The sequence below is a fragment of the Bos grunniens genome, chromosome 8 (genome assembly GCF_055505025.1).
Source record: "Bos grunniens cultivar Pamir isolate PY7600 chromosome 8, Bosgru_T2T1.0, whole genome shotgun sequence".
NCBI classification, from domain to species: domain Eukaryota; kingdom Metazoa; phylum Chordata; class Mammalia; order Artiodactyla; family Bovidae; genus Bos; species Bos grunniens.
Genome location: NC_141172.1, coordinates 64,565,036 through 64,581,675, shown reverse-complemented (window position 1 = coordinate 64,581,675; position 16,640 = coordinate 64,565,036). Strand labels below are relative to the sequence as shown.

Genomic DNA, 16,640 nt, shown 5'->3' with positions numbered 1-16,640 from the left:
CAAGAAAGCCACCCTTTCCTGTCATAGTAGCTGGAAAAGAGCAATCACAACACTGTCAAAACAGTGAAAGCTATAATAGACCTGGGGATCTAGCTGGATGTTTTGAGAAAGAGAATCATTCACACTTTTACTTACCCAAAAACATATATTGAGAACCCAACCCACTGTCTTCCAGGACTTACCCCTGAGCTCTGGGGACCATGAAGTGGAAACAACAAAAAAGAAAAAGGAAGTCTTTGCTTTCTTGGAGCTTGGGTTGAAGGGATAAATAAATAAGTGCATGCTTAATGCTTCAGGTGATAAGGACCAAAGTCCAAATAGAAGAAAGCATTCTATCACTTTGGCTATGAAGGTTGACCTTGGATATGGAGCTACCAAGCAGATTGTTGCCTGAGCATCAAACCAACACTGAAAAGACAGGGTTGAAAGATGAAGAGAGGCTGACACTGATGGCATCACCTCACCTGGATCTAATCTTGTCTGAAATGAAATGATGTGAACAATTCACCTTTTTGTTTAAGTCACTTGCCAATACCCCAATCCTTGATACTCCCATTTCTTATTACTCCACATATAATCAAACAACCATTAAGTTCTGAAAGTGTTCTTTATGTGCAGTGTCACTTTTTCATTCTCACTGCCATCCTCCCACTTCAGTCCTTCTTACACCTGTAAGATGGAGTAACAGCAGAAGGCCTCGGGATGGAGCCCAGAGGAAGTCGTGAAAGAGGAAGGACCACTCTTTGGCCAACAAAATCCATGCAAGTCGGCCCAGGCAGCCACTCAGCATCACCTCATCTAAGAAAATGGGAGGCTCTGGCATGTGGATGCTGGGGGTTGGGAGGGAGGGTAAGGGAGGGTGGGTAACCCAGTCTTATTCCTAGGAACCTGGGATGCTGATTAATATCCAACATATGTCCTTTCCCTGTTCAACTGCACAATAGTCTGCAGGATGTATCTTCCCACTCCTGCCTCACCTTACAACAAAATTCAGGAGGAAAAGCATCTTTTTCTAGACAAACATCCAGCCTCTCTTCCAAAAACTGAATCCTATTAATATCACCTATAAGAAGAATAAGTGAAATCAGTCAATAGCAATGCAAATCTCCCAAAGATTAGATTTTCATGTTTCTTAAAAGAGATCAGTAGCTCATCATGACAAAGAATAGTAAATTATGATGATGAAACATTTATTCTTATAATCTGGAAAATTGATATTATGTTTCTTAACCTTGTACCAGAGTTCAAAATAGATCATTCGACTTTCTCTAATTGGTAACTGACTCTGAGATTTGTCAATTCTACTGTGTTCTATGCCCAATTTTTTTTTCAGAAATGTTCCCTGTAAATTTAAGAATGCAAAAAGTAATTGGTGTTTGCTCCCTTAAACTCTCTTAAATATATCTAACTAAACTCTTCATATCCTCTTCAGTCCCCCGATTTTTTAACCCCCCACGGTGATGGAACAGTTCACATATAGAGAAGGATAGGCTTGAAATGTCAAGTTCACAGGTTTTCTTATCAGAACGTCCATGAATCAAGAGCATTGCAGAGAAACCTAAGAATTACTCACACACAGCAGCTGGCTAGCTTTATGACATTACACAGCTATTTATTTTTTTCTTTTTACATTGTATTACTTTTAGTGTAGCAATGTCCTTATTCTCAAGTTTTTAAATATCAAAAACATAGCAAAAGTAAAGCTACATGACAAATCTTTAATTTTTATAATCTCCAAACATTCAAACAAATGTCAATAGATACACATATTATTTTTCTTAAATCAGCCAAATCTGAGACATTTAAATATTAACAGTTGTTAAAATATTTTCTTCTATAATAGTTTTGATTAAAATGACTTTCTTTGACTTGAATCAAATTATTGAATTATTTTCTAATGCTAATTGGATTCCCTTTATTATATCTACTGGCCTTTAAATGAAAATCCTACCAGCCATCCCTTAGTACACTATACTAACAGGAACCAGGACCTGGGAAGGCCTCAGAGGCAGGTTAAGTGCTGCTGGTTCTAAGGGTGACTGCATACCAATATCCTAGAACACAGAATACCTCTGACACATGCAGGCAATAGTTTCAACTGGGTTCAACTGGGTCAGGACAGATGTCGTTATATTTCTTGATTGCTCACATACTCAGAAATCCTAAGTAAATAATATTTGCTTTTGCGTCATAGTAAATAAGAAATAGTTCCATCCCATAACTGGATTGTCACCTAATCCAGTCTGTGCCTCTCTTATAACTATTGACAGTTTTTAATTCCATCAGCAGTTCTCTCTGCCCTACCAGAGAGAACTGTGTGTCTGTCCCCTAAGACACACAGACATATCTGCACACAGAAGTATCATTCTGCCACTTCCCCACCAATTCACCATTCCTTATGTATTCATTCAGCTTAACCTTATCAAGCTCTTTGGTTGCCTGAGGATTTAAAAATGTTAAAATAAAAAAATTAATTACAACCTTGAGAGGTGCAGGTGGCACCTGATCTGTCCCAAGGCAGCAGGTCACTCCGTATTCATCTAAACAGCAGTATCATGCTTGCTTCTAAACTCCAGAGAAACTTTCTATTGAGTCTTGAACACTGTAAGTAGTGAGATGATGCTGAAATGAGGATGTGGGAACACAAGGTCTAAGCCACAGCGTTATATGGCTACTGAGGTTATTTAAACTGCCACTGATTCAAAATAAGGTGGAATCTTATTTGGAATAAGCCCCTTCCTCCCACAGAGGTCCAGTGAACATGCAGCATAAAAATCCCTTCTCTTCAAGTGACAGCAACTAAGGCAAGTGATGGAACCACAGGTGATACGTTATCAAAACCACATCTCAATAAAACTTGGGTGTGCATATGTGCTCAGTTGCTTAGTCATGTCTGCCTCTTTGTGACCCCGTGGACTGTAGCCCACCAGGCTCCTCTATCCATGGGAATCTCCGGGCAAGAATTCTGGAACGGGTTGCCATTTCATCCTCCAGGGTATCTTTCTGACCCTGGGATCAAACTCATGTCTCCTGAGTCTCCTGCATTGGGAGGTGGACTCTTTACTACTGTGCCACCTGGGAAGCCCTCAATAAAACTCAGGAACAGATAAATTTAAATATCTGATACACCATTTATCATATTACTAAAGTGACACATCTGAAAATATAATATTTGCCAGTTAAAAAAGCAAAGATTTTTATGTTTTTCTCCATAAGTTAGGTATAACTAACACATCCTCCATGAGTATCGTGTCCTGGCATACTACTGAATAAAAATGTAATAAAATCCATATTCTGGTAGGATATAACTTTTGTTTTTCATTTGTGATTAACAGCCTTGGAGGAATTTTTTTTTTAATTTGCCCATGAAATGGGTATATATTTTTAAATAAAAATTACTTAGTTTAAATTATAAAGCTTTTAACTTCAAACTACTTAAAATGTCAAATACTTTATGTTTCAATTTCATTTCAAATCAGTACATTGAAAATACCCATTACCTGGAAACTAAGGAGAATATTTTTACTATTTATTGTGAGCCAGACTCCCTATTTTATTATTAAAAAGGGAAGTTTCCAATGAACCAGAAAGAAAATGTATTTTAAAGCAACAACCAAACTAAGCATATTTATTATCACACAAGATTATATTTTTACCTGCCAGATATGTGCAATCTCTATGTCAAAGCAATATTTTCAAAACGTTAAAAACACAACACGTACAAATATAGAACAAATGTATGCTAAAGATTTATAAACTCATTAATGCCTACTCCAGTAAGAGTATTTTGAGAAACTAGGAATTTACAAGCATTTCTAGAGGAAGGTTAGAATGAGATTGCTAGGTTACATAAAAGCTGATCAGTGCTCTACAAGGCAATACAAACTTGAAGTTATCATGTGTACCTGATGGAAAAAGAAATCATCAATTGTAGTGTCCAAACTCTAATCAAATACTAAATGACCAAGTCAGACATAGGTGCATTCTTCTAGATACTTAAACAATCATATGGGTCTATTAAACAATTTTCCTGCATAATATCAAAAGATCATGCTACATTATTATCTTTAATTTTTTAAATTTCGTATTGGAGTACAGTTGATTTGCAATGTATTAATTTTTGCTTAACTTAAAAGTTATGTATAATTGTTCTTAGCACATTGACTTTAAAATTATGCCACATAACTCAAACTGGGAAAAACAAGTATGATATTTTGAAAGAATGTATTACACATGGTCTAATGCTGTTCAGAAATGGGCAGACATAAGTAATTCAGTTTTTTAAAGTTATCCAATATTGTGCAACAGACACTGAAAGCAATCGGTGCTACAGAGGACCACAGAGGGCAGATGGAGTGGGAACACTTCAGAAGTTACTCTAAAGAACTCTGGATGTTGACGCCAAGCCTTTAAGGGCTCTAAAATGTAAGTAGGGAGAAGATCTAGAGGTTAATTTCATACTTGCTTTTCAAGATTTAAATCAGAATTACAGGTAAACCCTGGTTCTATTAGTTCCAAATTGTTTGAGCTCTTTTAAACTTTTATAAGTATACTTACATATTGAAATTCTGATTTCGGTTTAAAGGGGAAAATTCAAGTTAAAACTTGCTCAGTTAATTGAGATTTTTGTTACTGAGAATGTCCTTTATTTAGTACTTTTGAATTTTTTTTTTTTTTTTTTTTTTACAAATGGATTCCTGATTTGGTGGGCTTCCCTTGTGACTCTGTTAGCAAAGAATCTACCTGCAATGCAGGAGACCTGGGTTCAATCCCCAGGCTGGGAAGATTCCCTGGAGAAGGGAAAGGCCACCCACTCCAGTATTCTGGCCTGAAGAATTCCATGGACTGTAGAGTCCGTGGGGTCGCAAAAAGGTGGACATGACTGAGCGACTTTCCTTCCTTTCTTCCTTCTTTCCTGATTTGGTTGATTTACTCAAAGGAGCAGATTTTCTTGAGCTGCAGTCTTCTCCCCCAAACAGGTTTTCAGGTGTGGTAGGGTCACTGATAATCTGTCCTTAGAGTCATTATGTTTGTTTGCTTAAAGAGTCTCCCCAAACTGCATAAGCTTCAGGCCCCCCAAAGCACAGCCCTAGCCTTGCCTGTCACTCCATGTTGATAGTCACATGGACTCAGTAAGTTTGTTTGTTTTTTTTTTTTTTGAGGAAAAAACTGCCACTGTTTTCCCTAAATTTTAAAAATGTCCTGACCTCAGTATTTCTGGGAAGTTTATTCAAATATGATTTTTTTAAGTCTGTTTACTAGTTTTTTGATTCTTTCCAAAAAGACTGATCCATTGCTTACTATGCTTCTGTCCATATTCCATGCTCATTTTCCTCAACACGTTTCATTACATCACGAATGGATTCCCTGTTCACTTGTTCCAGGGGCACATCCTCTGATAGGCTCTCTTCCTAAATCAAGGAACATATTACGGATGGTCTAATGCCTTTCAGAAATGGGCAGTCACAAATAATTCAATCTAAATATGCAACCAAAATACTGACATTTTCCTATTCAGATTATATCTCTTCTTCCTCCCCAAAGATAAGGAAATTCATAAAGAGTAGATTCACAGGGATAATCCTGATTAATTTGGAGAAGCAGACTTAGTTCAGATAAACATTAAGCACACTATGAGACACAAAGAAACCTGCACCAACCGAAACATTAGCAGGATTTTAGTCCATATTATCCAAGGTGAAAACTTCTTTATGGACTATACAGTCATAGCACACATAGCAGTACTTGAGACTGATGGTGCTCACTTAGCAGTAAAGTATGTAGATGACACTTAGCAAATAATTACACAGAATCAGTGCCCACTGAAATGACAAAGAGTTCTGAAAACAATATCCTCAAGAAGGCACATGTGATAAACGCACTATTAGACATTCACCTAAATTCTCGTGATTTTATACTTCTTAGCAGTTGAAGCATTATGTTCAGTTCCTCCATTCTGCTTGCATTTACCTTTATACCAAATTCTTCAGGTTAATCAAATTATTGGGTTAGGATAATTCATATAATGTGTCTCACTATTATACTATCTATATTATTTTTATTTCAAAATAATAATATTGTGTGATAATTTCTATGAGAGGAATATAATAATAAACTTTCATTAAAGATGACACAATAGCACTTCAGCACATAAGGAAGCCAACCCTCCAATGAAGAAAGGATTCAAATCTGATACAAATCTTCAAACTGAGGTGCTAATACATTTATTGCTTAGATCAAGCATTAGGTATCACATGAGGATGACAGGTTTGTTTTCCATGTTGGCCAACAACCCTCAATCATGAGCAGAGATCTCTCACACATATGCAGGAGTTAAGAGAAGAAATATTGATGGATAAAAACAAATCCTGATTATCACTCCTAAAACAGTCATTCAAATTGTATGCCCCACCTGTCGTGGGCCAGAATATATCTTTTCCCCCCTCATAACAAGGACACTTTTGACAGAGGAAGGAAACAAAATGAAGATTCTAGAGAAAATTGCAAGGTGGAGTTGAGTGGGTCATACTCATTAAATTGAATCCCTTCATCTATAAATGTCATCATTCATGTTAAATAATCACCATCAACAGCAGTTGAAATGTCTAACACAGGCTTCAGTCCTTTTTCTTTTCAGTGGGGAGAAGGGTTAGGGAGGGCATCAACTTCTAGGAAAATAATTCAGCTGTAAATTAACTTCCAATTGTGTTGTTCCTTAATAGGAAAGACTGACCCTTACTCATCAAAGTGATATGTGATCCAGGAGACAGATTTACAACACCAAATATGCAATCAAAATATTGACATTTTCTATTCAGATTATACCTCTTCTTCTTCTCCTCCCTCTTTCCCCAAAGATCTGGAAATTCACAAAGAAATAGTAGATTCACAGGGATAATCTTAAAGCAGAGAGCTACTGCCTTCTTCCACTTGCGGCTCATAGTGGAAAGTAAGCGAACCAGCCACTGTCTTCACCACATCTTCTCACAAACAGGACTCTAACTTGGGATCTATATTCTAACTTTCCTCTTCAGTTCCAGTTAAGAACTGGAATCTTAGATTCCACTAGAATCTTGACTAAGATACAGAGAGTACCTTAGTCATCTTGACTAAGTACATAGAGTAGGAGAAGGCAAACCAAGTAGAGGTACATGATTTTTACATATCAAGTCCTAGGTCAAAATTTGGAGATGCTGCCCATTCAACTTGTTTTATCTTCAAAAAGGCAGAGAATACATATATATACACATGCACATAAAGTCCATGGTTTTTGCTCTTTAGAAACATTACTCTCTCCATACAGACTTTTCCTGACTTAAAACTTGCCATTAATTGTAAAGATTCATTTCAAAACATGGGTAATTTCTGAGATGCCAAATGTTTCAAGCAAGTCTTACATCTTGAGAGGATGTCTTACGCCAGAACCTCACCCAGGCTGACCCCTCTGTATGATTTACTACTAAGAATAAGCTGTAAACAGAGTAAAAATGTCTCTGGATCCTTTGGGGGGAAAGATCTGTACCTTTTAAAAATGTACATGCAGTTATCATTATTTTCTTATTAGGGCTCAAGAATATTTCATTTTTGTTAGTTTTAAAATCTTATCTGAAAGGATTACTTGAGTTCTTAAAATACTTCTTAGGAATAAAAAGGTTAGCCATCAAAAGCTTTGAGCAATGCTGATGTTTATGATTTCTTTTTCATAAGCCTAATTCCCATCCAGGTGGCAAACTCCTTTTTAGAATTTCTCAAATGATGGGACAGGACTGAAAAAAACAAAAACAAAAAAACCTCTACCCTGACTTAAGTAATAACAAATTTCAAATACATGCTTGAAACACCTTGTTTGTATATAAATCTACATATACAAACAAATGCCTCCCAAACATTCTAGAGTTAAGGAAAAACCCAGTTGATCCAATTAGCTAATATGGATTATAATGAGATTCACTGGCCTCTGAAGCTATGGTTACAAAGGATACTGTCAAGTGCGATTACCAAGAAATTATCACTTTGTGTAGTCTCTATGAATCTTTACGTCTACAAAGTCATTTAAATATATACTTCACACTTGATCAACCGTAACAGCCATCTGTGTGGTGATCAAGGATTTTAACTATAGAATCTCAAAGGTTCTTAACAATGCAAATTTACATAGGTACTTTTAATTCACTGAACTTTAGACAAGAGTACTAAATACATCTAAATAAAACAGAGGCTGAAAAGTTAAAACTAGCAATGATATTTGAAGTCAGCCAGAGATCCAGGTGGACTGAGTTGGGAGACATATCCAACTCAGAAAGGGATATCTGCCTGGCTATTCAGACACGAAGCACCTCAGAGCATGTGACTGCTAAAAAGATGCTCAGTATGAAGAACATTATACCTCTGTGGATTTCAGGGGACAAAACACAAAGAGAAAAAAATAAATATACAAACAACTGATCTTGCCAGTATCTTATAATCACATCTAAGGAAACAAGAAAGGCAGCACAGAACTCTGCTTATCTTACAAGGGAAGGACTGTTAAAGCTGCTTCCTTTAAGTAAGAGTGACCTCCAGTGACTTTTCAATTGCACCTCAGGGTACTGCATTAAATTATTCTATAATTCTTTCAGATTAGCAAATCATTCAGTACTAGTCATTTTTAAGTTCTCAGCAAAGTGACAAAGTGACTTGCAGGACCTACGGATTTCATGTAAATGCCCCCATTTTAATTAACTCATGGAAGTTGTACACAAAGATAATTAAAATTGTGTCTGAAACACAGGGCAGGATTTGCTAACGCTCATTTTTAGGAGTGACTCACATAATATGGCATTAAATGAGCTAATACTAAATGATGACAGCACAAAAGTATCACAGACTGGGCATATATGGATGAATGCTGGAAGGGTAACTGTATTTGTACAAAATGCTTTTCACTTTAGTGCAAACTTCACTGTGAGGGCAGAGTTGTTTCCCCTCCCCCACTCCAGCTAAATCTGGATATCCAGAAACAAGATCAGTTTTTAAACATGCCTACTAGCACTTTCTTGAAATACATACTAGCTTACCTTACTCCCTACAACTTGATTTTTAAAAATTCTTCAAGGGAATATGATGTGGAAGGAGGACATGGGAGCTTTCCTAAAATCCCTCAAGAAAAGAAAAGCCCTGTGATGGAGATTTTAATCTGAATAACACTTGGAAAACTTTTTCTGATTTTCAGATTAAAATGCCCTGAGGTCAGCTGAATCACTTTGACTAGCATCTTCAGATCACTCACGGTGCTAGTTCAGAACTGAGGGGTTAATATATCTTCACGGAACCAACAAAATCAGAAACACAACAGATCACAATATACAAGCATGTACACTTGCAAATGAACCTGAATGGCAGGTTTTATTTTTCCTTTCAGCAAAAGCCATCTACCTTCGAAGGGTCTATCCTTACCGGAATTCTGACTATCCAGGTTTGCCATCTGAGCTCTGCTGCGGAGCCCGCCCGCCTGTGCAGCTCCCGAATTCTTGGTACCCAATTCCGCAGAGCCCCAGCAGCAACCATCTATGCTAATGCAGGACCCGGCCAGGTCGGCCAGCGATTTTCTTTCTTACATTAATCCAACAAAATGCATTGGTATTAAAAAGAAACAAATGACCACATTGGCATGATCTTCTCTTCTTGTTTCTCTCTCTGGTCTCTGTCCGCCTCAATATTCTCATGCTAATTTTAGGTTTTACTAGAACTTGAGCTTTCTCAATGAATATTCAAAACAACAGCACACAGACAAAATTCAGCTCACAGACAAAAAGTCAAACAGGCTTTGTGTTTCACAGACCTGACAAGTGGGAAAACCATTGTAAACTGTCCTATCCAAGCGTTGGGACTTTGCGATGTTTTTTAAATGCCTCATTTTCAGAAACAGGCCAGCTAGTCCATTTGTAAAATTCAATTATTATTATTTTTTAATAACAAGAATTCTAAGTTGTCAGCATAAGTTTTAAAAGATGTGCTGTACTCACAAGTATTCCCTGCTGCTAATGTACTCCAGGGTTGGGCAGACAAAAGAAAGAGCATCCTGAGAAAGGTTCCCGCGACGGGGTCCATGCTCAAAGTCGCCGGGGCTCCCCCACCCCAAAATCCCACGGTGTCCAGGCAGGTGCTCTGAGCTGGGATCTGCCTGCTCCCTCCCTCTCGGGGTCGCCAGCGCTTCCTCCTCAGCGCACTGCGAACCCGCGCAGCCGGCGGGGCGGGAGCCCCAACCTGCAGCCACACCCCCACCCCAACCCCCCCCACCCCCACCGGCTCCTGCCGCGCTGCAAGCTCCGCGAGGCCCGGGCGCCCCTGGCGGTGGCGGGCGGAAGTGCGAGTCAGATTGTTGAAGGTCTTCAACTTGAACTCTCTACAGACGACGCTGGGGAGGTCGCTCTTCATCCGGGGTCCTGGCTCCTTCACTTGCAGGTTTCCCACTCTCAGCAGCTGAGTGGTTCAATGGACTTTAGTCTAAGGAGACCGAACTTCACCATGGTGATGATGCTTGAGCACGAACACTGATGCTAGGAAAAGTGTGTTTTTGTTTTTTTTTTTAGTTGAAAAAAAAAGTAGGACAAGTAATCACTTGTTTGAAGGAAATATTTGCATGTATTGAGAACTGTTGTAAAAAAGACTGTTCTTGTTTTCTCAACTCATTTAATGATTTGTATTTTTAAAAACCCTATTATAGTAATAATTTCAAAATATGTAGAGTTATATATACAGTGTTATATGTCAAAACACATTTCAATAAAGGGGATATAAAAATAATTTTAAAAACTACCCCACTTCTACTGTAATGTCATCATTTTATTATGTGTAATCTTACTTGGAGATTTGAGAGATATGGTCTGCAGATACAGAAAACTAAAAACTGGCACCCTGGGAGAAGGAATCTTATTCCAAACATCATCATGGAAGTGACCTTACATTAAGGAAGTAAACTGAATAACTTAATTGATGAATGAAGAGTTTTGCATCAACTTCTGTATACTGTGTGTGTATTGCTTTTCACTCAAATTCTTCAATAACAATTCCCAAAAGCATCATACTGAAAAACAAAGCAATATAAAAGGCATCACAAATAAATACAGATTTCAGACTATACAGATAAAGGGCTGTTGTTCCATGGAGTCAAAAGGATTTCAACATCCATGACTTTGAAATAAGCCTGGTGGCCTCCTCTATTTTCTGAAGAGGCTGCCAGCAGGTGTAAATGAAGGCAGTGTAAGCATAGCATGACTAGGATCAATACTCTCCTAAAACTGTGCTGAGCAGTTATGAGCACTCATAGCAATGTGCTGAGACTTATGAACAGGCTCCAGGCATTCTTGTGCCATCCAAAGTGATCAGAACATGAAAGGAACTTTAGCTCTGAGCAGGGCATTATATGCCTGAACACAAAGCAGAGAAGGTGTTTCTATTATTTCCATTCTGCAACCTGAGTAAAAAACAAAAACAGGAATAGAAAATGAAAATAACTTGGCAAGGTCACAAGAGTTTACAAGTAGAACTTCTGAGAATTTGCCCAAGTATGGAGATTCTCAACTTTCTAGATTTTCCATTCATATTCAGGGCCCCTGGGAATCATGAACTCTTCCTACTCACCCAGCCACCCCATTAATCAACAGGCCTGGGGAAACACTGACAGCAAATCTTGCTTGAAGGGTGCATTTAGAACCCTGAAAAAAGCCACAAGCAGTAGAATGACCTGCATTCATTAAACACACATATTTTCAGTACCTACTATATATCCCAGGACCTGAATATTTTATTTCTGATTTTAAAATAAAGTAATGATTTACATTAAGTGTTAATTATTTTTTTAAAGCCTATACACCAGTCTGTGTGTGTGTGTGTGTGTGTGTGTGTGTGTGATCTAAATAGATGGTCACAGCATCCCTTTGAAGTAAATGTTATATGCCCACTTAATGAATAGGCAGACTAACTTCAGAGAGTTTAAAGGATGTGTCACAAAGCAAGCCAGACTTAGAAACCAGATCAGCTGAGCTCTGAAACCCCTTCTCATGGGCCCTAAGGTGTCTGAAACAGAAAAGTTGTCACCTGTGAAAACTGTTTAATCTTTAACAGGAAATCCATTTAAAATGAGTTAGTAGGCATCTCAGTGATTGATGCCAATTAAAACCAAAAAGAGCAATGCTGCTAAAGTACTTGAGCAGACATTCAGGATGGAGTTTCACAAATAAGAAATGAAACACAACACACAAGAGATTGAGACTTGCAGGCAGAGGCCCATGTGCAGTGTACAACATTGATCTCTGGACAGACATCAGCACTGGAGCCATTGCATGACAAGGGCAGCCCTAAGTGAGGAAGGTTGAAAGCAGCACCCAAAGCAGGGACTTGCTAGCAGACAGCTGATGTAAAGCTCCTGGTTTTACCCTTTGAGCTACCTTCTTTAGTCGGGTTTCCCCAGTGGCTCAAACATAAAGAATCTGTCTGCAGTGAAGGAGTCTCGGCTTTGATTCCTGGGTCAGGAAGATCCACTGGAGAAGGGAATGGCAATCTACTCCAGTGTTCTTGCCTAGAGAATCCCACAGGCAGAGGATCCTGGCAGGCTACAGTCCATGGGGTCCCAAAGGGTGGTACACGACTAAGCAACTAACACTTTATTTAGTTGGAGACTTCGTGGCTTCACTTTTCTTGTTTGTAAAATGGTGATGATAACCAATCATAGAGCCATTGTGAAATTACAGATATGAAACCCCCACGAAGTGCTGCAGCCTACTGAGCATTCCATATACCAGCCACACAGCTGCCCTGGGGGTTGATACCCTCCTGTGAGACCCTCACAGCTGCTCAACACCTGTGATCCTCAGCTTCGTTGTCTGTTTCATAAGATAATAGAAGTCTTACCAACAGAGGACTGATCCAAGGGTTACAGGAGAAAATGGAATGTCAAGTACTTAACACCATGTGCATTCACTGGGACCTGGATCAGGTAGAGCTATGGGCACAGAGGAGAAAGGATGCCTAACAGAACCAGGATGCCTAACAGAACCACCAAGTTCTCCGCTCTAAATCCCTGACCACTTTCCATAGCACTTTGTTCTTTTACATAAGAAGGTTGATAGACAATCAACAAGGACCTACTGTATAGCACAGGGAACTCTACTCAACATTCTGTAGTAACCTATATGGGTAAGGAATCTGAAAAAAATGAATATATGTATATATAACTGAATCACTTTCCTGTATACCTGAAACTAACATGACTCCAATATAAAATTAAATTAAATGCTTTAAAAAATTGAAAATAAAAGATGAAGAAAATGTGTAGACAAAATCTTGCACATTTCTGTAAGTGATGATTCAAACTTTCAAAATCATGGGTGTGTGTGTATGTGTGACTGCAGAGCTCACACCAAACAAAAAAGAGGACTTGAAATTGGCAAGAGTCACAAAATAGAAGACAAGAAATCATCTTCAGATGTTCAGAAGTATGTGGATTCTCATATGTGTAACAGCAGACAGGCTGCCTAGGAAAGTATATTTTAACTGAAACTACACGGGTAACAGTCCTGACTAAACTCTTCTGGTTTCCTATTTCCTGCTCACTGGGGGCAGTCTGTGCACTCAGGATTCCCTACCCTGAGAGGAGGAAAGATCAGCTTGCCCCACCTGAATGAATTCCTTTCTCAGTGCTCTCCATAGATCAAACATGACTCCATTCGTTTTTCTTCTTCATTCAATAGTTTTCTCCCTATAAATTATTTCTGCATGTTTTATTTAAATCTGAAAATATGTTTAGCTTTACTCTGGTAATGGGAACACTTTTGTCATTAAATCCTCTGAAAGTTAGAATACTGTGAATAAAATATAATAGTATTTCTATTAGGGGTAATTTTTCCCATAAGCCCCCAGGCAACAAATCCTGAAGAACAATAATGGAGAGACAGACTCCAGAGAGAATAAATGTCACACGCACAATATTAAACACACAGTGCACAGCATCTTCGCAGGTTCTCTCCGATGAGCTGTGTTCTCTATAATTAGTCCTTGGAAGCCTGGGTTTTAACAACCAAAGGATAATGCATCTAATTATGTAAGTCTCAGCTACAGGAATTGTCAACCACATATTGTTACCCGAAAAACTGGGTCTGCCTGTTGGTAGATGTTGAGCTTAAAAAACACAACCAAGGCCAAGAGTGGAAGAAAGAAAGAGTTATTACTTGCAGCAAGTAAGTAGAACACCAGCAACAGGTCCCAAAGCAATGTCTCCCTGAACACCAAAACTGGGGAAGTTTTATATTAAGGGTAGGTGGGTATTCATAAAGAGGCTTGGGAGGTAGGCAGAGTCCAGCCTTTAGCTGACTGAAATCCCGAAGGTCAGAAAAAGTCAACACCATCATCTCTTAGGTTGCACTTGACCAGGTGGCTAATCTTTACCACTGAAACAGAACTGGGAGTCTTTAAAACTGATATCTTTGCTATTGTTACTTGTCTTACCTGATAACAGTCTGAATTCTTTTTTCCACTTCGGATCCTTAATTACTGAGACCTGTTCAAGGGCAAGTATTGTGGCCAGACTTTGATTAGAAAAGGACTTGGACCAAAAATGGCTTCTCTTTTGTCAAGAAAGCAATGCCATCACGAACCCCCTACCTTATCTGCTTACAACACTTCTTTCCAATTCAGCCCTCTTTAATCTAGTAAGACTTTGGGGGACTAACACTGGTGTCTAAGATAGACACCGGCTTCTCTGGTGGCTCAGCAGTAAAGAATCCTGTAGCCCAGGAGATGTGGATTTGATCCCTGGGTCAGGAAGATCCCCTGGAGAAGGGCATGGCAATCCACTCCAGTATTCTTGCCTGGAGAATCCCACGGACAAGAGGAGCCTGGTGGGCTACAGTCCATGGGATTACAAAGAGTCGGACATGGCTGAAATGACCAGCACATCTAAAATAGATGCTGGTGTCTAAGGAAAATCACAGCTAAGATCTTAAAGTGTAAAAGCAATACGTCTTGATATTTCCAAAAGTACTCAATAAACATTTCATATGATTGCACACAGATAAACAACACAGATACTTTTCCTGACATTCTGGCACAAATAGAATCAGAGAAACATAAAATTAAAATGAAATACAGAGTCAGCTAGCCAGCATTCCACCCAAGTCAATATTCACAGTCTCCAATATCATCTTGCACACATGCCCACTGATGGCAGTAGCTAAGCTGCAATTATGTAAAGTAAAAGGAGGTTCTAGAACTTCCTTCAGTCACATCGCAAAGAAGGATAAATTCACAGAATCAACAGCATGAGTGCCCAGGGAAAAACATTCTTTTTATTCCATTTTTAAAAAATTAAGATATACTCTTTAAACAAAATTTCTAATTTTATGAAAGGCATAAGGGTAATAGTTTTTCTTTACTTCTATTGGGAAGGAAGAGGGAGGCAGAGTTGAGTGTATCCTTCAAAGTTCTTTTCTAATTTAAAATCAAAATAGACATCTGATCTTGATATAAGAATTTTTCTATTGAGGTATAATTGACACAGAACACTATATTAGTTTCAGACATACAATTCAATCATTTCATATTTGTATATATTGCAAAATAATCATCACAGTAAGTCTAGCTAACACCCATCACCATACACAGTCACAGATTTTCTCTTGTGATGAGAACTTTTAAGATTTACTCTCAGCAACTTTTAAATATGCAGTACAGTACTGTTAACTATATTCACCATGCTATACATTACAGCCCATGTCTTATTTATTCATAACTGGAAATGCATACCTTTTGAACCCCCTTTACTCATGTCACCTACTTCCCACCCTCACACCCCAACCTCTGCCACATATCCTTTGGAGTTAGTGTTTTCCTGTTTTTTCCTGTATAAATACACAGAAGTAAAATTGTTGTATCATTTGGTATTCTCAGTTTCGATGTCTTGAGGAAACTTCATATGAGTTTCCATAGTAATTGCACCAATCTTTGTTCCCACCAAGAGTGCAGGAGTGTTCCCTTCTCTCCACATCCTTGTCAACACTTGTTATTTCTTATCTTTGGAAGAGGATCATACTAACAGGTGTGAGGTGATAGCTCATTGTGGTTTTGATTTGTATCTCCCTGCTGATTAGCAATGTTGAGCAACTTTTTCTTACACATATTGGTCATCTGTATGTGTTCTTTGGAAAAATGTCCATCTAGATCCTCTGCCCATTTTTAATTAGATTGCTTGTTTACTATTGAGTTGTGTGAGCTCTTACTGTATATTAGATATTAGCCCATTATCAGATACATTATTTGCAAATATTTCCCCCACTCACCTGGCTGCCTTTTCGTTGTGTTGATGGCTTCCTTCACCATACAAAAGCTTCTTAGTTTGATGAAGTGTCACTTCTTTATTTGTACTCTTATTGCCTTTGCTTTTGGCATCGTATATAAAAAATCATGGCCAAGACTAATGTACAGGTGCTTGCTGTGTATGTATTATTCTAGGAGTCTAATGATTTCAGGTCTTACATTCAAGTTTTTATTCCATTGAGTTATTTTTTGTGTATGATGTAAGACAGTAGCCCAGTTTTATTCTTTTGGGTGTGGCTGTCCAGTTCTCCCAACACCATTTATTGAAGAGATTGTCCTTTCCCATTGCA

The 16,640-nt window shown here is 38.4% G+C and overlaps 1 protein-coding gene across 2 annotated transcripts in view; it reads right to left on the bottom strand.

Moving 5' to 3' along the window:
• Positions 1 to 10,249, bottom strand: part of LOC147367281 (contactin-associated protein-like 3) — a 238,176-nt gene extending 227,927 nt beyond the window's left edge. For both annotated transcript variants that reach the window (XM_086414390.1, XM_086414391.1), the window contains exon 1: positions 10,005 to 10,249. In XM_086414390.1, the coding sequence (XP_086270516.1) occupies positions 10,005 to 10,089 (85 nt within the window). In that variant the 5' untranslated portion in view covers positions 10,090 to 10,249. The remainder of the gene's footprint in view (positions 1 to 10,004) is intronic.
• Positions 10,250 to 16,640: the final 6,391 nt, after the last annotated feature.